The following is a 23789-nucleotide window of genomic DNA, read 5'->3' as shown; positions in this document are numbered from 1 at the left end:
TTTCCTGGCTCTTTTCAACCCATGACTTTATATGCAGTCCATATACATTTTGACTGTCTGCTCCCAGGAACTGTCTCAACTCACAGAGCACCTTTAAGGAAGGCAGAACCACTTGAGGAGGTTGAGGGTGAAAAGTGGTAACTTTCCCACAGGCGTGTCAATATAGCATAGCCACTCACGGTAGTTTTTGCTAGGGCTTAAATCAGGTTGTCAACCCAAACACAATGGGCTTTGTTATTCCTGTGTAAAGAGGAAATGGAGCAGTTTTTGGCCTCCTGACTGTATTGCAGCGTATGAAGAGCGGCAATTCCAGGCACTACCTTCAAGAGATGCTACTGTACCCCCCACCTCCAGCAAGTTAATTAGCAGTTTCTGTAATGCGTGAAAACATTCAGCATTTCATACTTTAAGAATGGGGGGAGGGACTGGGTATACGTGGAAGAGGGTCTATCGGGGGGAACAGAATTGAGCTCTTTTGGCGAGAGATTCCACCTGTGATTTATTTCGAAACTCACACACGCGCTGTAATTGCAAGGCTTTTCTTTTTTTCTTTTTTCCTGGCTAGAGCACTCGAGTTGAGGGGCCTGCTGTGGCGCTGCACTATTTATTTCAGGTGTGGCGAGTTCCCCCTGGGTTCAAAAGTCCTGATGTGGAAAGCGCAAAGGAACTGCGAAATGCCTGCTTAAGAAGTGCCCCACTGCTCAAGGGAAGAAATCGAGGCCGGGCGCAGGTTAGCGGTCGGGACTGCTGCACGGGGGCCCACGGCCATGTCCTCTCACTGAGCAATAATGGTCAGCAGTTGGCTTTAAGGATCTTTGCTTTATCTGACAACTTATCACGGGGGGTGGGTGAGGTGGGGCGGGCTGTCCCAGCAAGGGGAAGAGGTCCGTGGGGCAAGAACTCTGCCCGGGGACATCCTAAGGGCCAGAAGACCGCGCGTCCCGCCAAGTGACAGCACGCTCCCCTCTCGGTCCGCTTCCCTCCCCGCGGCCAGTCTCCTGGCAGAGGTGTCTCGCGCCAGCCCGTCCTCCCCCTCTCCTACTCGTCCGAGCGGACGGAGCCTCAGCGGGAGCCCCGCCTGTCTCCGGGCAGCTTGAGCCCCCGAGCGCTCGCCCAGCCTGTCAGTAACCGCCGTTTGCGCTTTCTTTCTTTCTATTTTTTTCCTCCTCTTCTTTTCTTTCCCCCTTCTGCCTTTGTCCCGCTTAGTAACTAGGCTCCGACCAATCGCCGCCACACCGGCCGGCGCCGGCTGGCTCCCGATTGGCCCGCTTGGGGCGCGCAGTCGTCTCCCGCTCCTCCGCGGGAGCAAGGCAGACAAAAGACGCAGGCTCCAGGCTCCGGCAACCCGGCTCAGCCAATCACCAGCCACTTCACTCTCTCTTCCCCCTCCTCTCCTCCCTGCTCGCCTCTCCCTCCCGGCCCAGCTCGCGTGCTCCAGGCACTGACTCCTGGCGAGCAGCCAGCGCCCGGGCCCTACCATTCTGATTGAAGCCGGGGGGGGGGGGAAAGAGAGGTTGGTGAGTTAAGGAACCGAGGCCTAGCAGCGATAGGGAGAATTGATAGCTGAGGCAGAGGACAGTTTTACTCACACCGTCTCAGGCACCTGACAGAAACCCCAACACTTCGAGGCGGGATAGAGTGGAAGGAGCACTGGCGATGCTGGCCTTCCCCCCTGCTCGGCCTGGTTGGGTGGCGCCTCAGCGGGGGAGCTTGGGGGCGGGGGAGGGTGTCCCCCTCCGCGCCGTTAAAATGAAACTCTAGTGGCTGGAGTCAGGGCAGAGCGTGAGGGGATCAGGCGCTGGCGGGCTCGCTTACAGCCCGGCGGGAGCGTCCGGCCAAGCAGAGCTAACTGGACTCTGGAACAGGACCCCATCCCGAGGCTGCGGCAGCTTCGGTTCCGAGTCCGAACGGAACGAAGCCCGGGTCCCGGCCCCTGAGGGGATCTCTCCTTGCAGACCAGTGGGACCCCGAAACTTGAACGCAGTACCCAACCCCCTTTTTATTCTTTCCTTTGTCACTTCCCCATCTTTCTTGCAACGCGTTCTTTTTTCCTCCTCTCCATTCTCCCTCTCGAAGGACACGAAAGTGGCTTCCGCGGAAAGATTTGAAGGCTATAGGAGCTTTTCTCTTTGCAGAACGACTGTGTAGAAGGGATTTTTGGAAATCCGCTTTTTAACACCTCTGCCCTCGCCCCCCCCGCCCCAAGCCTCTCTGTATTTCCTTCGAGGAGAAAAGCCCGTAGATTGAACATTCCCGGGGCATTTTGTTTGATGCCGGAGGAGAGGGCAGAAGGATCCCGTCCTCGTCCTATTAGTTGGCTGGACTTGTACCGGCCGTTGGAAACCGCGAAGTACATTTTCCAGTGGGACTTTTACAGATATATATATATTTAGATTTTTAAATAGCAGATAAAGAATATATATGCTCTCTATATATTTTCTGACGACCTGCCCCTGACAGCGCGATGTACAATACGGTGTGGAGTATGGACCGCGATGACGCAGACTGGAGGGAGGTGATGATGCCCTATTCGACAGAACTGATATTTTATATTGAAATGGATCCTCCAGGTACTTGGGAGAAAAAAAGAATCTTGTGATGGGTCTGATTTGTGTTTAACAAGACCTTGTGATGTTTTCCGGGCAGAAGTATTCTTGGGTGCTCTAGGTTCGGGATGAGGGGCAGATTTGCAGTTAGAGCTGCAGTAAAAACTGCTTCTGGTTTACACGTTTAAAGTTTGCAGTTAGGACCCCGATCCTATTGTCCTGTGAGAGTGGGGGTGGGGGCTGGGGTGGTGGGGGTGGGAGGAAGGACCCGTTTCTTTTACTTTGCCTTTGCTTCTCGTTCAGGTTTTCGTCGTACCCTCCACCCCCACCCCCTCCCCCCCCCGTTTCAATCAAAGATTCTACCTGCAAAGGATGCTTTATATCCCAGTCTTAAAGTCAGTCTTTCCCTTTAGGGGAATTCTTTAAAGCTTGTCATTTCGTACGTTTGGTTCGCTGTTTTACCTTCGTTAACTTCTGAAACTGGGCTTGCCTATGTGATTATTCGTTTTAAAGACCCCCTTTTCTCTCGTGGAAACCGAATGCCGGTTAGTGATTTTCAGGGGCTGGGCTTTTTTATTCAGTATGGCCTTAGTCTGAGGTTTTTCTTTTCAGAATATAGTCGCTCAGAGAGATCTGCGTGCACTGTTTTATTACTCTTTAATTTATGGTGATTTAACTTAATTTATGGGATAGTATTTAATGTAACTTTGGTTCTTAGCGTAAAAAGAGGAAGAACCTTTTTTGTGTGAATATATGTGATGTGTATATATATGTGATAGGTTTGAGTGCCCATAATGTAAAGTATACATACACTCTATTTTTACTTTAGAGCTTTGTCTGAGATCCTTACAGACATTTTGTGTATATGATAGGAAAAGGAAAGGAAGCAAAATGGAAAAGTTGGGTAATTTTTTTTCTTTTAAGTCTATGTCCTGATTATCAGCTGTCAGATTTTCAAATCCTGTTTGCAATTATAGACAGTGCTTTATGTAATGATTTTGAATAAGTAGAGGGCCTTTGTGACTATTTTTGTTGAGGATGAATTCGTTATGTCTTTAAAAAATGTGTTATAGCTAAGCCCACAGAATAAATTGTGTCATTGGGGAATCTCAGTTATCATAAGACTGTATGTTTTTGGAAACCTTTGAAAAGATCTGAGCCCATAAAAGTGTAATGAAGTATAACTGTCTTACAGGATGTATGTAGAAATTATTTCCTGTGCCCTTGTGAACAGTGAATTCTCGTCTTTGTGTTTTTTTTTTCAGTTAGTCATCGAGTGATAGAGTGTTAAATGATGTTATATTAAGAGCCAGTACTAATATTGAATCAACCTTTTTCACTCTCAATGATCACTTATAATTTTTTCTTTTCCCTTCATTTGGGAGCCTTCTTTATTTGCTTTTATAATTGTGACTGCAATCCAGATGCAGCTTTTTTGTTTTTTTGTATTTTGCAAAGTTTGTAAGATTTGCCACCCATCTATTGTGTGTATTTCCCTCTTTGTTTCCCCTTAATGGTAAAGCATCATTTCTATTAGATGCATTTGTCATTCACATAAATGGAAATTTAGTACATCATTGGTTCCTCTCCTGTAAAAAGTAAGGTTAATAATTCTAGATATCTGTTACTGTGAGAATTATATATTCAGACTGCCTTAGAATCATACTATGTTCATTTAGTATCTGGCCTTGCAGACATACAAAGAGAATTTGTTGGGCGGAGAGGTGAGTGGAGAGGAGGGGAGAAAATGAAGAAGGCACTAATATTTGAAAAACATGGGCCTAGTAGAAATACAGACTGAGTTGAGTTGAATTGTCCAAAAATGATTTTAAGAAAAGTCAGCTGTTTTCATTATGCAGTGCTGTGGGTCTTAAAAGGTTGTTTAGAAAATTCTGATCCAAACTTTGTGTATTCCATGGAAATAAACTTTTGAGTTTAGAATGTTTATTCTTTAATGAAATTGTGCATACTGAGATTCTAGTCAGAATATTAAGAGCATGCATATACTTCTCTTCATTACCCATTTGTAGGCTTAATGTATTAATAGAATACAGTTAGTTATTTCTAACAACTTTTTGAAAAGGAAACATACTTGAGAATGCTAAAATATTAATCTATGAAGTGAATGGTTTTTAATGTAAATAATGTGAACAACCTTGTTTTGTGTGATAAATTAAGTTTTGAGATATTTAAAACTAAGTAAATTTTTAGTGAAGAGGTTGCAGCATGTCTTGTATCCATCCTTTTCCTAGTTCCCGTCCTAGGATCCTAGATCAAGCTCCTGGACTGGTGTGATAGTGCACTAACTGTTCTCCCTGTTTCTACTCTGTCCAATCCACAGTATTCTTAAAGTATCATGTAATGATTTATCTTCCAATGGTAAACCTTCCAATGACTTAAAAACCTTCCAGCGGTTTTCCTTTGCCTACTGAAAAAAGCCGCATCTTGCTTATCCTATCATATAAGTCCCTTTATTTTTGCTTCCAACCTAATTTTCCAGTCTTTTCTCCTCCTTGAGTCCATCACAAGTTCTGTGGAAACTGTTTTATACTTGCTGTTCCTTGACTGTGTGCTTTTCCCTCTTCCTGGTTGCCTTTCACTCATACATGTTAAGGGTCCTGGTTAGATGACTTCTTTTTCAGAATGTGTGTTCCCTGATCCCTGTTTGGAGACATCCTTCCTTTCTCTCCCTCCCTCTAACTTCTTCCATTCTGCCTAGAGTAGCTTCTGCATTTATTTATGTACATTTCCCCCTTTGGAATTATCTTCCCACCAGTTTATGAGCTTCTTAGCTTGTCAAGGTCTTGCAAGTAGTAGATAATTTAATGTGTTGAATTAACAAATGCCTAAGGAGTGGTGTTTCTTTCTAGCCTTTACCAGCTTTTCTGCTTAAGGTCTTCAGTCACTTCATTTCTTGGCTATTGCAGTAGCCTCGGTTTAAGTAACTTTCAAATTACACAGTTATTGACTTAGGGTCCTTAACTGTAATATTAATATTACAGTTTTTAAAATATGACTTTCATCTTAATTTTAGTCTGAAGTGTAAATGTGAAATTTTTGTCTATTATTGCTCTCAGCAGCCTCAAAAACTAGTTTTCAAAGGTCTTTCTTTCCAGCCTGTATTTTCAAAAACTACCATTACTATGTATCCTGAAGGTTCTAATAACTGGCTGGATTGCTACATCTATTATAATTTACTGACAATGTAAGGGTTGGATCTAAATGAAACTTTGATACCTTAATCTTTATGTGTTTCCCAGAAATACTGGGAAATACCAAACTGTTTAGATGGAGTATAAAACGTTTTAATTTCAGAAATGTTAAGATTATGGTACAGAGAATTGCTTATAAGCATCTTGGTTAGTCCTCTTGTGATTTGGAAATCAGGATTATTCCATAACAGAACAGTTGCTGTCCTTTCCAAGAGCCCTGTTTTGTTTTTTTTTTAGATTTATTTATTTTTTGGCTGTGATGGGTCTTGGTTGCTTGCGCAGGCTTTCTCTAGTTGTGGCAAGTGGAGGCTACTCTTTGTTGTGGGCTCTGGCTTCTCATTGCAGTGGCTTCTCTTGTTGCTCTTCTAGGCGTGTGGGGCTTCAGTAGTTTTTATAGCATGGCACTTGCCGGCTTGGGCTTAGTTGCTTAGCGGCATGTGGGATCCTTCCGTACCAGGAATTGAACTGGTTGACCCCTGCATTGCAAGGTGTATTCTTAACCAGTGGACCACCAGGGAAGCCCCCAAAGAGCCCTGTTTTTTGGATAAGAGCTATTGGAAGATTACCAATAGGCAACTGATCAAAAACTCATCCCCAAAGCTTATAGGTAGTGGTCTGTTAGAGTGCACTTCAGTTTTGACATTGTTAATGTGTTTATTTTGAGAAGATGTAATAAATCATTTCTTTTTTAGACTAACATACAATTCTTTTTAAGATTGTAGACTTTTTTGTTCTTATTTTTTTCTTATTAAGAACAAATTTCTGAATCTGTAGGGCAGCAGCAATCTCTTCAGTGATAACTAGAAAATTAAAAAAAATTAATTGTTTGGCAAAACATAAATATAGGAAGGTCTGGAAAAGTGGTTTTCAGTTTTTTAAATCTTAGTACCCCTTTTATGGGCTTCCTGGGTGACTCAGTGGTAAATAATCCACCTGCTAATTCACGAGACCCGGGTTTGATCCCTGGGTTGGGAAGATACCCTGAAGAAGGAAATGGCAACCCACTCCAGTGTTCTTGCCTGGGAAATCCCATGGACAGAGGAAGCTTGGAGGGCTACAGTCCATGGGGTCGCAAAGAGTTGGACACGACTTAGTGATTAAACAACAACACCACCTTTTATACTCTTAAAATTATTGAGGATCCCAGAGAGTTTCTGTTTAAGTGGGTTGTATCTATTGAAATTTGCTGTATATTAGAATAAAACTGAGATGTTAAAAAGTATTTAATTCATTTAAAAATAATAAAGCATTACATGTTAACATAACTTTAAAATGAGAAAATAGCTGTATTTCTCCCCAAACAAACCAAAAATGTGAAAAGAGTGGCATCATTTTATGTTTCTGCAATGTTTTAATGTCAGACCTTTTCATCTTTAATGTATGGCTTAATAGAAGGCATATAAATTCCCATGTCTGCTCCTGCATTCAGTCTGTTGAGATATCACAGGTCATAGCCTCTGGAAAACTCCACTACACGGTTGTGAAAGAATGAGAGTAGAGAAGGCAAATAATGTCTTAGTAACACTCTGAAAATAGTGTGAAAATTGGACCTTCTTGGGCCCTCTGAAAGGTCTTGGGGACCCTCAGTGGTCTCGGGATTACACTCTGAGAAATACTGGTTTAGTAGTTACTTGACTACATAGTTTGATGGCCAACCTAGTAAAGTATTTTTGGAGCCAGATGAAAAGGTTGTTTCAGGAAACTTACTTTTTTTGGCATACTTGGTATTTTCATCCTGGTAAAATTTTAGATTAAGTAACATTCTGGTGGAGAACTAACATACTGGCCCTGTGGTTGAAGAAAATGTCTGCTGAGAAACACACTGGAGAAATAGGTCACCTGCCACCATGTGGTCCTTACTGTTAGCAAATTGGGCATCCTGCTTCTGTGGTTGAATTTTTCTTTATAACGCTGAACATTTGATGGATTCATCTTATATAAAATGCTTCTCCTGTGTGTATCATAAGATATTTCTTTTATGAGCTAGGTGTCACTTTTTAATGATAGTGTATTATGGAACTTATATAATCAAATGATATAAAAACTTTTTCTGCATCTTCTTATTGAAAATAATTAGTCATTGCTTTCATTTTAGTATATTATAGTTTATAGTATATCCAAGTATGTTTCATTTTAGAAGTATGGTAAGTCTTCACTTGATAATGCTTTTAAAGTTTATTCTCATTGTTTTTTTCATGCTTTATATTTTTCTTAGAATGTAGAAAATATTGGACATCTTTATGGTCACCATATTTAACAAAGTATATAGAAAAATAATGACAAATATGTCTATGTGATATAATTTTTATTGATATTAAAGGAGGATGCAGCCTGAATATAGTAGAAAGAACACAGGCTTTGGAAACAGATAGTATGGGTCCCAAACCTAGCTTTGCTTCTTACTTTGCTGTGAGCATCCATTTTCTCTTCTGTAGAATTGAATTAATACACACCGTTCGCAGTTGTTCTGGAGATTAGAAGTACTGTATCAATATCTTGTATAGTGTTTGGCATATGTTGTGTGCTGCCATGTGTGCCTGCTCAGTTGTGTCTAACACTTTGTGACCCCATGGACTATGGCCAGCTAGGCTTCTTTGTCCATGAGTTCTATGCAAGAATACTGGAGTGGATTGCCATTTCTTCCTCCAGGGAATCTTCCTGACCCAGGGATTGAACCCACATTTCTTGCAGCTCCTGCATTGGCAGGTAGATTCTTATCACTGAGCCACCTAGGAAGCCCTTTGGCACATGTAATGTACTCAGTTCATTTTAGCTTATATCTTGGCATATTGCTAATATTCAGTTAACTCTATCTCTTTGCATACTCTTGCAGTCAAAACCTTTTGAGATATCTTGCTGCATGCTTTTCTTCATCCTTGACATTTAAATTGGAGCCATTTTGTTTTTGGAAGAATTCCCTAGTGTCTTTTCTAGACTCTCATGAGTCTATGGAAATAATCACTCAAATCATCCTTTCTTTTTAGTTTCTATTGCCTTTGTTCCTCATCACCTCACATTTGAAATGATTTGTAATAAGGTAATAGTTGCCAGCATTTGTTGAGTAGTTATTGTAGACCTGGCACTATGTTAAATGCTTTCATATGTATTATTTCTTTTAGCCACACAACAACCTTATAAAATAGGCATGATTATTATCCCACTTTACAGACGGGAAACTGAGACATAAATGTGTTCACTAACTTACTCAGTTCCTCATAGTCAGCAAGTAGCAGAGCAGGTCTGTCTGCCTAACTAACGTCCAGGCTCTTAACTGGTACCTCTTAACTGGTTCTTTGTTTCTAATTTCTTTTTCCCCTCCCCTGTAAATTCATCCTGAATTCATCAGCCAGATTAATCCTACTCAAATGTTATTTTCATTGTTTTACTGCTCTATTTAGAAATTATTAGCAATTCTCCATTTCTTTTAAGCAGAGGCCATACTCTTAAACTTGACATATGTAATCTTTAGTAATATGGTACTAATTTACATTTCCATCTTAATTACTGATCCTCTATTTCCATTTTTTTTCTTGCCTAATTCCTTGCTTATCACCTCACTATACCTAGCTTATTTCCATCTCCAACCTTTTGCTTATGCTGCTTCTTATGTTAGATTATGCCCATCCTACCCCATCTTTGAATCAGGATCCTTTGTAAGTCCTTCTTCCTCCTTTTCTTCCTCTAAAAATTCCAGCACTGAACCCCTTAATTATCTAAGGCTGTGGTCTGTTATTTTGACACAAAATCACGTTCTGTAATGGCATTAATTATTTTGCAAATGTAATTTATTTCCCCAACAAGATAAGCTTCTTGAAGTCAAGCTGTCATATTTCTTTTGTACCTTTTTTTTACCCTCTATAAACACTCAGTGTCTAAATATTTTGTTAAATCTTAGGCCTGTGGACCCAGCCAGCTTTATTTTGTGACTCATTTCAAAATGTTGGTATTATTTATTATCAACATGTAATCTTAAACTTATAAAGATAATTTATTGTAACAAAGGGAATAATGAAAAAATGCAATACATAGTGTTATCAGCAAAATTTTATGGTTTTGCATAAAAGTCATATTTGAAATTTTGAAGTAGTAAAAGTGAATAGTAAGTTTTTGAAAGTTTGGGTTAAATGTAGTTGTTTAATGTGTTACTATACCAATCAAATTTAGATTGTGTAGAACTTGACTTGGGATAACAAGGTAAGGTCAACCATAGAGCCTTATAAGATCAATTTTCAAATTGTTTGCCCGTGGTATATTTTTTGGTTCCTTGTGCATTATTTGTAAGTTCATATGAAGTGAGAGGATTATCTTATTTTTTAAATAAAAGGGGCAGTAGACTAGGTCTAACCTGCTAGATCATACCATTTTGCATGTCCCATGTCAGTGTAAAAACTGTCCCGTGCCCTGTGACTGTGAGCCAACACAAAGCCAAAGTCAACACTGTGATGTCATACCATCCACCATTATCCTGCCTTGGATTTCCTGTGTGATGTTCTGTTTGTGGACCGGTTTCGTTGTCTACCTGTATGTAAGGGTATAGGGCAACAAATCCAGGCTATGTGATCTTAGGTACTTATTGTTGTAGTTTCTTTCTTTCTTTTTGGCTGTACCAGGTGGCTTGCAGATATTACTCAGTTCCCTGACCAGGGATTGAACCCAGGCCACAGAAGTGAAAGGGCTGAGTCCTAACCACTGGACCAGGGAATTCCCTAGTTTCTTTTTTTTTTAACTTAGGAAAATATAAATCATGAGTCAAAATTTAAAATTTGTGTATAAATTATTTTGGAGAAGGCCATATCAAAATGATTGTGTTAGAGGAATACTGCTTTAGAGTTCATTCTTTCACATGTATCCTTCTTAGCCTTCTAACTGTACAGTAGAGTCACTCAGTTCAGTTCAGTTCCGTTGCTCAGTTGTGTCTGACTCCTTGTGACCCCATGAATCACAGCACACCAGGCCTCCCTGTCCATCACCAACTCCCGGAGTTCACTCAAACTCATGTCCATCTAGTCGGTGATGCCATCCAGCCATCTCATTCTCTGTCGTCCCCTTCTCCTCCTGCCCCCAATCCCTCCCAGCATCAGAGTCTTTTCCAGAGAGTCACTCGGTATGGTATAATTCATATTGAACTTCTAACAAGGATTTGTAAAATGAACTACAAACTTCTTTTCCTGAGATTCGTCCTGGGATATGTTTCATAAAAAAGTATATAGTTAGTATATTTTCAGCTGTAAGCAGCAGAACCTCATTCAACATGGCTTAAGAAATAAGAAATTTTATCTTTTCATGTAATAAGCTTCAGCGTTGGTTGATTACAGAAATTCAACAATGTCAGTAAAAACTCATATTCTTTGCCTTGCCCAGTTCTGCTGCTCTCCCTGGAACTGGCTACTGTCTCCATACACACAACTTCTGAAAGAAGGAAGAGGTCTCTTCCTTTGCCACTGTATTCAGAGAGAGGAAACTTTCTCCAAAAGCCTCTAGCAGGCTTCTTTCACAGCTTTTTGGTCAGAATTGGGTCATATGTCCATTCCTGAACCAGTCATGAGTGGTTCAATAGTTATTACTATAGAAATAACCGTGTTTGTGGAATCTGGAGTGGTGTTGACTTCCTCTGAGGCATTATCAGGGGAAGGATTCTGTTAGGAAGGAAGAGGAGGGGATGAATTCTAGGTTGGCAAACAACAGTGGCCACTCTAAAAAGTAATTTGGAGAACCATAGCTCTTTTCAAAGTTCTTGTCTCTATGTTTGGAAATAAAGATAATTAGTGAGTTAGTTTTTTTTCTTTTTCAAAACTAAAATCTAGTTAGTACAGTGATGTATTATGAAGCCCATTTTCATTTTATAAGTTGGAATTCACAGGGTTACATAGTACTGAGAGTTAAATATGACAGGCCGTTTCCTGTCTTACCAGTTGCTTTCTAGAAGATAAGGAAGCTAACATCTCTGGTTGACAGTTTCCTTATTTGAGGCTTGTAGGTGTTGGAATAGAGAAAATTAGTACATCTGGTAAATGAGTGTGAGAAAGCATTTATAAAATTATAAATTCCATATTTCAAAGTTTAGTAAATTAATTTTGGTAAATTAAGTCTGCTGCTGCTAAGTCACTTCAGTCGTGTCCGACTCTGTGCGACCCATAGACGGCAGCCCACCAGGCTCTGCCGTCCCTGGGATTCTCCAGGCAAGAACACTGGAGTGGGTTGCCATTTCCTTCTCCAATGCATGAAAGTGAAAAGTGAAAGTGAAGTCTCTTAGTCGTGTCCGACTCTTCGTGACCCCATGGTCTGCAGCCTACCAGGCTCCCCCATCATGGGATTTTCCAGGCAAGAGTACTGGAGTGGGTTGCCATTGCCTTCTCCAAATTAAGTCTAAGACTTGATTTATGATTTGAATGACTGACCTTAAAAATTAGGACACTTAAAGTAACTCATAGATCATATCTTTTAATTAGATTGTATTAACTAGTTAGAAATTCAGAGGCAATATAGTGGGGCTATTAAGAGAGAGGGTTCTGGAATCAGATTGCCAATGTTCATGTTGGCTTCTGCCACTTCCTAGCATATATCGTTGGGCAATTTACTTATGTTTTCTGCGTTTTGGTTTCATTGCCTAAAAATGGCAATGATGGTTGTCCCTACTTCAATAAGATTGTTTTGAGAATCCAGTGATTTAACAACTGTAAAGCAGCTAACATGCCCAGATCATATTAAGCATCCAAAAATGTTTTTGTCCATATGTATTAATTAATTGATGTTTTTCAGCAAATATTTGATTGCCAGGCAGATATAGCATTTAATAGAACAGCAAAACTCCCTTTATTCATGGAGTATACATTTTTAAGGGAGGGGAGAGAACAAAGAATAAACAAAATCATAAGTATAATACATAGTGATGGTGATAAATGTTATGAAGAAAAAGCAGAGAACAAAAATATGAGTGCTGGGTGAGGGAACTGCTGTTTTCAATATTATTTATTTATTTATTCATTCATTCATTCAGGCCATGCATCATGCAGGATCTTAGTTCCCCAACCAGGGGTCAAATTCATGCTGTCCTGCAGTGGAAGAGTGGAGTTCTAACCACTGGACCACCATGGATTTCCCCCGGAAACTATTTTAAATACTAGGACAGGGAGGGCCTGACATGAAGGAATTGAGGTTGCTAGTCAGGTAGATATATGGGAGGTAAGAGGGTAAGGGAGTATGCCTGGTAGAGGGAGTACCAGATGACTTATTCTGAGGCAGGAGCATGTGTGTCAGGTATTCAAGGATCAATTAGGGGGCTGGTGTGGCTGAAGTAGAGTGAGGGGAAACTATTATATAGTAAGATTTAAAAGACAAGTAATGATGTGGATGGTGGGGAAGACTGTATAGGATATTGTAAGAACTTTGGCTTTTAAAACTTGACTGAGAAATATAGATGGAGCATATCCTTTAAAAGTTGTGACTCACTGTTTTGTACATCTGTAACTTATATAATATTGCATATCAAATATGCTTTAATAAAGGAAAAAACTTGACTGTGATGAGAAGCCATCCAAGTGTGTTGAAGAAGGATGTGTTATGATTCCTGGCTTAAAAGGACAATTCTGGCTGCTGATGGAAGTGGAGAAACTGTTAGGAGGCTACAGCAATAAACAGGCTGAGGGATGGTGGTGGCTTGGACAAGGGTGGATGCTGTGGAGATTGTAAAAAGTAGTTGGATTCTGAATATTATGACTACTTATATAACTTGTCATTTCTAAACTGACTTAGTTATTTTCTATTTTTTAGCTTTAGGTATGCTTTAGTAATTAAAAGATTTAGCTTTTAAAATGATGTCAATCTATATATTTTTGGATGGATTTTTCTATCTTTGAAGTGTTACGATTTCTAATCTCTGACATGAGTGCAAAGCAGCATAATATGTAGCCTTAGTTATTTGATGAAGGCTTACTCATGAGTTGCTTTGATACACATTACTGAATAAATCTAGACTGTACTATAATTTACTTTCAAAAGTAACTTTGAAAAGGAAATTATCTTGAAATTCTAAGTTTCTTTGGTGGGCTATGAAGGGGAGGAGAGTTAAAGAGAAGGAAGCCATGCCACATATGTATCATTTTACTCTATGTGCTAAAGTTGTTGGTGTTTTAGAATAATGAAAATATATTTGTGTGTTTATGTATTAGTGGAATGATTAAGTGCTTGATCATAGACATTGCTGAAGTGTTGCTCAGTGTTTAGGAGTTCTGGATTCAGATTGTTTGGATTTCCAGTTCTATCCCTGTCTACTTCTAGTTTGTGACCCCTGGAGAGCAACTTGAACAGTCTATAGCAACTTGAACAGTCTATAGCAACTTGAACAGTCATTGTTTTTGCTTCTTTCCTGCCTTTCTCAAACTTATTAGTTTCTCTTCCAGGAGTACCGGTTTCCCTTTTAGCTCTCTCCTTTGCCTGTTTCCTTACTGTGATCTGTATAATAAGGGCCAGGAACCAAGGGAGTAAAGAAAAGAAACTATGAATACTCATATAGGAACATATTTGATTTGTCACATTTGCCTGCCAGAGAGTTTGACATGTTTGACTTTTAGGAGGAAGTTTAAGACAGTCAGGTGATTCAGACCTATAGTAGGACGTAGTTCAGTACTTGGAGTTTACTCTTGTTCCTGAACTGTGTAAGAGCTGTTATCACTGTTGTCTGACTGAAATTGACCTGGGCCTCTCTTTTGATTCCTAGGTATCAACAGTGGGCATTTAGGGTAGCATTGCCAGATAAAATATATGCAGTATGTCCCCATGAAATATTTGGGACATATTTATACTAAAAAGTTATTCATTGTTTATCTGAAATTCAAATTTAACTGGGTGTCTTGTATTTTTATTTGCTAAATTTGCCAAGCCTAATTTAGAGAGAGGCTAGATAGTTGAATAAACACTTTTTCCTAGTACATTCTCCCATGGAGATAGATGTGTAGGAGTAGACATGTAACTTATTGTAACTAATATCAGAATACTTTTCAGATTCAGTAGCAAAAAGTCCAACTCAAGTTGGTTTAAGCAAAGAGAATTTATGGGTTTGTGTAATTGAAAAGTTCAAAGGGAATGAGGGAATAAACAAGGCCCTACTGGACAGGATAGGGAACTATTATCCAGTCTCCTGGGATAAACCCCATGGAAAAGTATATAAAAGAAGAATGTATAGATGTGTATAACTGAGTCACTTTGCTGCTCAGCAGAAATTAGCACAACATTGTAAATCAACTATACTTCCTTTTAAAAAAGGGAATGAGGGCCCCTGGCTAAGTTTGATCAAGACTGTCAGACTTTGGCCCAGTTTTTCTGCATTTGTTTTGGCTTTCCCCTGTATCAGCTTTTTTCCCAGGCTGGCTTCTCTGGTAGTATAAGATGACTGCCTTTGGCTCCTGGGATTGCATGTTTCCTCAGTTCTTGGAGTGGGGTTTGGGGTAGGGAGGATGCGTCCCACAAATATAACACAAAGATCCTGAGTTTGTCACTAATTAGACTGTCCTGTGTCCCAAAGGGTCACTGTCTTAAAATCGGGATTCCTTGAATTAGTAATTGTAGCTGTCTCTGTCTCATAAACTTGAGAGTGCATCAGAACCACCTGGAGGACTTGTAAAAAACAAAACCAGAATGCTAGGCCTCACCCCCGGAGGTTTTGATTCACTAGGTTTGGGACTGGGTTCTGAAAATCTGTAACAAGTTTCCAGATATTACTGCTTTGACTGGTCTGCACACCACACTTTGAGAACCACTGCTGTGTGGAATCAGGACCTACTCCTGGAGCTGGGGAAGGGGTCAGTCCCATATAAACTCCTTACCGGTGTGGGGAAGGAACAAGGTATGTTTTGAGATAATTACAGTGTCCGCTAAAGAGAGGACTGCTTGCTGTTTTTGCCTGTCCAGCTAATGTTCCCTCTTATTTGGGTAACAAGCTTCCTCATTTTTTGTTTTGGAACCATTCCTCCCCTATTTGCAGTCAGTGTGGCTTAGGTAGAGTTGATCTAATCCATGGGCTTTAAGGGTGGGCACATGACCCAGGCCTGGTCCATAAGAACACTGCATTCACCTGGCCAAAGGGATTAGTCTAAGAGTTAATAGGTCAGTGATCTTTCTAGTATACAATGCACATTACTATACATTCCTATTTACTCCCCTAGCTAGTGATATGAAGATGGCATAATCCCTATCCTTAAGGAGCCCAGACTGTAATTAAGGAATACCCACCTGTAAACAAATGCATGTAGACTTCTCTTTATTACTTCCTCCATTTCTCATGGCTATCAGCTAACATACATTTCCATTATATACTGTATTACCCACTTTATAATCTTTAACCACACTTACTATTAATTGTTGAGTGTCTTTAGTCCTCATTAGATTATAGATTTCCTCAGGATAAGGGCTGAGTCCGTAATTAACTGCTGGGTCTCCCATACCTAGCCCTGTCTCTGGTACACAAAGGTGCTCAGTAAATATTGGTTAAATGAATATTTTAAGTATAGTAATAAAAAAGTATAAATAGAAGAGGGAGTGATTTACTGGTCAGGTAGTAGAGAGGTAACAGCCTGGATGAATGGACACAACTTGATATATTTTGGGAACTGTAATTAATGCAGTTTTGCTGAAACGAGTATGAGGTGGGAAGTGGTGGTAAATGCATCTGGAGATATAGGTGAGGGCCAGTTCATGAAAGGCCCTGAATGCTATATTTAGAGGTTGGATCTTTTTCCTATGGGCAGTTGGGGAGCTACTGACTGGTTTCAAGTAGGGAAAAGAATGTATTGGCTGCAAAGTGAAAAATAGATTGGAGGAAAGCCAGATTGAAGAAGGTAAACTCTCTAGGAGGCTATTTCAGTACAGATGAAAGATGTTATGAAAGTCTAAGGTAAAGAGTGGGGGCGAAGAACAGCATGGAGGTGGGGAGACCTTGTGCACAGCAGTTCATGTGGACTCATACAGATAGCTAATCTTAACTACTAACCCATATAGTTCTACATCTACACCCATGTTAGATTTATAACCAGAGATTGTGCTTCTGTTTTATCTTCTAATTATTTAAAAACAAATAAGTGGAAATTACGTGACAATCCCCGCCCCCCCCCCCAAAGCCTAAGGGAAGATAGTAACAGAGAGAATAAAGAGGAAGAGTTAAGAAGTAGAATAATGGGACTTAGAGACTATCTTGAGAAAAATCAAAGACTCTCAAAAATCGAAGACTTAGTTTTCTGGCTTGGGAGATGGTGGTACCATAAACTAAGAGACCCAATTTAAAGAGGAAGGTCAGGGACTTCTCTGATGGTTCAGTGGTTAAGAATCCGCCTGCCAATTCAGGGGACGCAGGTTTGATCCCTGATCTAGGAAGATGCCATGGAGCAATTAAACCTGGGTGCTGCAACTGCAGAAGCCCAAGTTCCCTAGAGCCCATGCTCCCCAAGATAAACCATCTCCATGAGAAGTTCATGTACTGCCACAAAGAGTAGCCCCAGTTTGCTGCAACTAAAGAAAATCCGTGTAGGAATGAAGACCCAGAACAGCCAAAAATTTATTTATTTAAAATAAAGAGGAAGGTTAGGCTTGGATCATATGGATAAAAGTATAAAGGTGTATTTTATTCTAGGTACTTTTCTAATGACTAGGAGCATGTGTGAAAAATGGGCTTTACCCTAGTGGGTCAGATGTTAAAGACTCTGCCTGCAATGCAGGAGACCCAGATTCTATCGCTGGGTTGGGAAGATCCCCTGGAGAATGGAATGGCAATGCAGTGTAAATGTGTATTTTTTTCTAGGTACTTTTCTAATGACTGGGAATATAGCAAAGAACAAAATGAAGTCCTAGCTTTATGCAGGAGGAAATATGACAGTAAATTAAGTAAAGACATAGGTTATGTTAGGTGAAAACAAAGAAATAAGAAAAACAAGAAAAAAATGTACTGGCTATAGAAGAAAAAAATCTACTGGCTCAGAAATTTCCTGGTGGTCCAGTGTTTAGGACTCCACACTCTCACTGCAGAGGGCCTGGGTTCAGTCCCTGATCAAGGAACTAAAATCCCACAGATAGCTAAGGGCAGCAAAAAAAAAATGAGAAAGAGAAACAAAACAAAATGGCTACTGGCTTAGGGAGATGGAAATCAGAGAAGGAATTACTGTTTTATTTTGGGTAGTCAAGAGAAGGCCTCACCGATATGGTGATTTAACCTTTGTGTTGTGAAGTAAAATATACAATCCCATATAAAAAAGGACAAAAGACATGAAAAGGCATGTCTTTGAATAAGCATATAAAATGGGTAAGTATATAAAGCATAAATGTATAGATACTGACTTCATATAGGGAGCAACTTTGTAACCATCACTTCGACAATAACTTCCCAGAAGCCAAAAGCATACCCCTTTCCAATTATATACCCCTTCTCTTCTCCATACCAGAGGTAACCATTGACTTGACTTTTTTTTTAATTTATTTTTTTTTTGTTGAAGGATAATTGCTTTACAGAATTTTGTTGTTTTCTGTCAAACCTCAACATGAATCAGCCATAGGTATACATATATCCCCTCCCTCTTGAACCTCCCTCCCATCTCCCTCCCCATCCCACCCCTCTAGGTTGATACAGAGCCCCTGTTTGAGTTTCTTGAGCCATACATTAAATTTCTGTTGGCTTGACTTGAATTAATACAATTATTTCCTTGTTTTTCTTGGATTCAGAATTCTGGTTTATAGCGTATATGTAGAGAATGCCAGATTATTGCCTTCTGCAACATTATATATTATTCTACATCTACAATAACCCTTGGTATCGTCAGACCCTTAAAATTTTGCAAATCTCATAAGTGTGTAGTAGTATCTCATTGTAGTTCGTTTATTTTTTAAAATATTTATTTATTTATTTTTGGTGGCACCAGCTGTTAGTTGTGATGTGTGGGCATAGTTGCCCCATGGCATGTGGGATCCATGACGCTGAGGGGGAATGTTAGTTCCCCCAGCCAGTGTCAAGCCACATCCTAAGCATTGGAAGGTGAATTCCTAACCACTGGACCACCAGGGAAATCCCTCCTTGTGGTTTAGATTCATTTGCATTTTCCTTATTCTTAATAAGGTTTATAATCTTTTATAGCCATTTGTTTATCCTCTTATAAAATACCTTTTCATGTCTTTTGCCCATTTTTCTATAGGATTGTTTAGTTTTTCTTAGGTTTGTAGGAATTATAAATACTCATATTTATATGAGTCTCAGTTCTTGTTTATTACATGTATGCAAATATTTTAAGGTGACATTTTGGGCAGAGATCTAAAGGAAATGAAGGAGTGAGCCGTGGGGATAGTTGAATGAAGGGTATTACAGGTCAAATGAACAGCAATAACATACAAAGACCTTGAACTGGGGGTAGTTTTGAAATGTTGCAGGAGCAACAGAGGAAGCTTATGTGAGGTTGGAAAGGAGAGGGGTAGAAGGATCGCAGGAAAAAAAATGAAGCAAAATGAAAAAAAACAACTCATGGAATATTATTAAAGTGTAGGCTATAATATCCATTTCTTGCTATTGCTACCGATATATAAAAATGGAATACAGTGAAGGAAAAGAACTAGAATTTGATCAAATGAAAAGAGTAGTAATAGGATTGTGGATAATTTTGTCCTAGATTTGCTATGGTATATCAAAAACAATGTTAAAAGAACATTTAATTTTATTTACTCATTTTTGGCTGGGTCTTCATTGCTGCACAGGCTTTTCTCTGCTTGTGGTGAGCAGGGGCTACTCTAGTTGCGGTTCTCGTGGGTTCTCTTGTGAAGCACATGCTCTCGGGCACTTGGACTTCAGCAGTTGCGGCTCATGGCCTCTAGAGCACAGGCTCAATAGTTGTTGCGTGCAAGCTTAGTTGTTCTACGTCATGTTGGATCTTCCTGGACCAGGGATTGAACCTGTGTCTTCTGTGTTGGCAGGCAGATTCTTTCTGAGCCACCTGGGAAGTCCCTAAAAGTATATTTAAAAAGAGAAAAGATTTACAAGTAGATACTACAGTTAAGTTAAAAAAATTAATCTTCAGAAAGATAACCCTGAAGCTGGCTCTTACTCTCAGGCACTGTTATGTAGAAACTCAGTTTCCTATTGCTACCATAACCAGTTACCTTAAAATTAGTGGCTTAAAACATTGTTATCTTGCAGTTCTGGAGGTCAGAATTCTAAAATCAAGGTGTTGGCAGGGATTATTCCTTTTGGAAGCACTGGAGAAGAATTCATTTTCTTGCTTTTCCCACTTTCTAGAAGCTGTCTGTGTTCTTGGCTCCTGGTCCCTTGCTCTATTTCCAAGTCAGTAGCATTGCATCTTCAAAACTCTCTCTCTCTGACCTCTGCTTCTGTTGTCATATCGCCTTCTCTAGCTCTGATATCCTTGCCTTCCTCTTATGAACACCTTTGTGATTTCTCTAGCCCACTTGGATAATCCAAGATGATCTTCCCATCTCAATATTCTTGACTTAATCACATCTACAGAAAGTCCCTTTTGGCATGTAATGTAACATATTCACAGGTTGCAGGGACATTCTAGGGATGTCGACATCCTTGGAGAGCCCTTATTCTATCTACTGTAGACTCGACAGTTGAGAATAAAAATTTCACTAATCCCTGTTTCTTAGGGTTTTATGAATGAGGAATTGTAAGTACAGATAAAGAGAACCCTTATTAACAGAGAAGAAGCTTGGTGAATGTCTTATCTTAATTTTGAATATTCTACAACATCTGCCATAGAGGGACAGCTTAAAGGTTTAAACATGATATGAAAGATCGCTAGAAACTTTTAAGTCATATTTCATGTAACTGATGGCTTGAGAGAGAGGATTGTGCTTTTTAAGAAGACTGGTTTGAATTTTGTCTGCTTAACAACTGAATGACATTGAACAATCTTCATCTATGAAATGGGAATTGTTGTTCAGGCGCTCAGTCGTGTCCTACTCTCTGTGACCCCATGGACTGCAGCACGCCAGGGTTCCCTGTCCTTCACCGTCTCTTGGAGCTTGCTCAAACTCATGTCCATTGAGCTGGTGATGCCATCCAACCATCTTGTTCTCTGTTGTCCCCTTCTCCTCCTGCCTTCAGTCTTTCCCAGCGTCAGGGTCTTTAATAAGTCGGCTCTTTGTATCAAAGAGCTCTTTGACCAAAGTGTTCGAGCTTCAGCATCAGTCCGTGTAATGAATATTCAGGATTGATTTCCTTTAGGATTGACTGGTTTGATCTTCTTGGAGTCCAAGAGACTCTCAAGAGTCTTCTCCAACACCATAGCTCAAAAGCATCAATTCTTCGGTATTCAGCCTTCTTTATGATCCAGATCTCACATCCATACATGGCTACTGGAAAAACCATAAGTTTGACTGTATGGACCTTTGTTGGCAAAGTAATGTCTCTGCTTTTTAATATGCTGTCTAGGTTTGTCATAGCTTTTCTTCCAAGGAGCAGGCGTCTTTTAATTTCGTGACTTACAGTCACCATCTGCAGTGATTTTGGAGCCCAAGAAAATAAAGTCTGTCAGGAGTGGTAATACTTAATTCACAAAGATTTTTATAAAAATTATAAAATATAAAATATATACACAAATACACATGTATATACACATACAACAAACTGATGCTTAGTATCTGGCATATAGCAGGTACTCTTCTTGCAGTTCAGTACTTTTGTGACACAGTGGTAGGGAAGTGTTAGCAAGGTTAAGATTAGGGGCTTGTGCTGGAGGTTTTGCCAGAGGCAGCAGCACAACTTGTTAGAAGCTGTCTAACTCTAGTGTGTGCTTGGCTCTACTAGACTGACCTTTTCTTCTTTTTCTGCCTTAAGAAAAGTCTTGCTGTTCTTTCAGCATAATTATTCTTGAACCTTCCCTTTTTCTTCATGGTTAGCCTAAATGCTGACCATCTCATGCATTCATTCAACAAATATTTGTCAAATGCCTTTTATCAGTGGAGACTCAGCACTGGAGACACGGAGATAAATGAGAAAAGGTGTGTCCTCAAGGAATTCCAGTTTCAGTGCAAAGACAGGTCAGCTGCTGCAATGTAATGAATAAGCTTTATGTTAAAAGGTTCAGCAGAGCTCTATGCAATCAAAGAGGAGGTAGTGCTTACCTAGGTCTAAAAGTGTAAGGGAAAGTTTCATTGATAAAATTGTGTAAGACGCGAGTCTTAAAAATAGCTGGATAGGAGAGTGTGGTGAGAAATGGAAAGGAGAGGGAAAGAGTGGAGACAGAGGGAGCGAAAGGGTGAAGGAGAGAGAGGGAGGGGAGAGAAGTGGGAGAGAGGAAGAAAGACAAGGAGAAACAGAGGAATGGGCATTCCCTATGGTACAGGGAACCATATGTACAGAGGTGTGAGAGGGTGTTGGATGAGCTGTGGTTATTTAGGTGTGGCTAGAGTGAAAGGTGCCTGTGAGAAACTCATAGGAAAATGAGCTTACAAAAGTAAGCAGGGCCAGACTTTGAAGGCCCTTATATTCCGTACCAAAGAATTTGGACTTTATCTTATAGGTAGTATAGAACTCCTGAAACATAGTATGCTAAAGCAGTATGATTAAAGACTCAAAGCAGCAGGAAAGGTAGGAAAAGAAGATTGATCTCTGGGGAAATTTTTAGGAAGAAAAAAATGACTTAGCATGTAAAGCCTCAGGTGAGTTTGTGATATGAAGATAAAAAATTTTCTGCTGGACTTTGTTATTGAGCAGAGTTTAATAAGGCATATCTTTAGTGAATGGGTTGGAAGTCAGATTACAGTAGGTTGAAGAGTGGATGAGAAATGAGAGTGTAGAGACTACAAATATAGACCACTCTTAGAATATTTGCTGTGAGGGAAAAGTGAGAGGTAGCAAAAGAGAGGGACATAGATCTGAGAAACATATATATATATGTATTTTTAAGACAGGAATCTGGGACTTTCCCGGTGGTCCAGTGGCTAAGACTCTGTGCTTCCAATGCAGGGGACCTAAGTTTGATCCCTGATCAGGGAACAAGGTGTCACATGCCCCAACTAAAGATCCTGCGTGCCATAACTAAGACCTGGCACAGCCAAATAAAGAAGTAAATATTTTGAAAATCATAAAAGCAGAAGAGTTGAACACGTGATGTTTTGGTGAAGATGATAAAGCAGCGATAAGATTGAATATATGGGAGGGTGTGATTTGATGGAACAGGAAAGTAATGTGTTTGCAGGTGAGAGAAATTGTTAACCCAACCTTTGTCTAACACTTCAAAGAAAGAAGATGAGTTTGAAGAACAATGTAGGTTGGAAAATTGGGTGAGATCAGTCTTCTTTTTCTCTGGTAGAAGGAAGTTGTAATAGAAGAGGTGTATAGAGTGATCACTGTGTGGAATGGGAAGGGCCACTGATCAGAGGCTTATAAATGATTTACTAATAATTAATGTCAGTGAAGGTTAGAGACTTACAGATTTGCAATGGCACAGATTCCCAGCTCGTTGTAATTTTCTTTAGCAGCACTCAGCAGTTGAGGTATAGGAACAGAGGAAGCAGATGGTTGGATGACTTTCCATGGTTGAAGAGATGTACTGAGTTGGTGTGGTAGAAGAAACAGCAAGGAGCTGGGTAGACATATTGGTTAAGAAAGTGGCTGATGCTCAACACTGAGGACATAAGTTAAGTGAATTATGACACATTCATAGAAACTCTTACAGTTATTAAAATTTATAAAGTGCTTATTGTATAGTATTAAAGTAATAGAAGTGCTATAGGTTGTACAAAGATTTCGTTATGATCGACCGTAGTACTCTAGGGGTTGTCTTAGGCATAATGATGGAAAAACCTCTCAAAGCCAAGAGTCTTGGTTGCCCCTGTTAACACATAGACAGTCATTCGACAGGGATTATTATTTCTGCTTTACAGGTGAAGAAAATGGGATTTAGCAAAGGTGACTGTTCAGAGTTATAAATTTGGTGAATGGCAGAGTAATAACTATTATAGTACTTATTGAGTAGTTACTGTGTCAGGCATTATTTTATTTAAATAGTCTTATTTAATATTTTCCTCACATATTGCTTGA

The 23789-nt window shown here is 39.9% G+C and overlaps 1 protein-coding gene across 1 annotated transcript in view; it reads left to right on the top strand.

Moving 5' to 3' along the window:
* Window positions 1–1740: 1740 nt before the first annotated feature.
* PIK3R3 (phosphoinositide-3-kinase regulatory subunit 3) overlaps window positions 1741–23789 on the top strand; it is a 105970-nt gene continuing 83921 nt past the window's right edge. The window contains exon 1 of the mRNA XM_055402214.2: window positions 1741–2570. Within this exon, the coding sequence (XP_055258189.1) occupies window positions 2465–2570 (106 nt within the window). The 5' untranslated portion in view covers window positions 1741–2464. The remainder of the gene's footprint in view (window positions 2571–23789) is intronic.

Source organism: Moschus berezovskii, chromosome 4, assembly GCF_049115385.1.
Source record: "Moschus berezovskii isolate FMDL1 chromosome 4, NW_MosBer_1.0, whole genome shotgun sequence".
In the NCBI taxonomy this organism is placed as follows: Eukaryota; Metazoa; Chordata; class Mammalia; order Artiodactyla; family Moschidae; genus Moschus; species Moschus berezovskii.
Note: the sequence above shows the minus strand (reverse complement) of the source record. Positions and strands in the feature narration are given on the sequence as shown.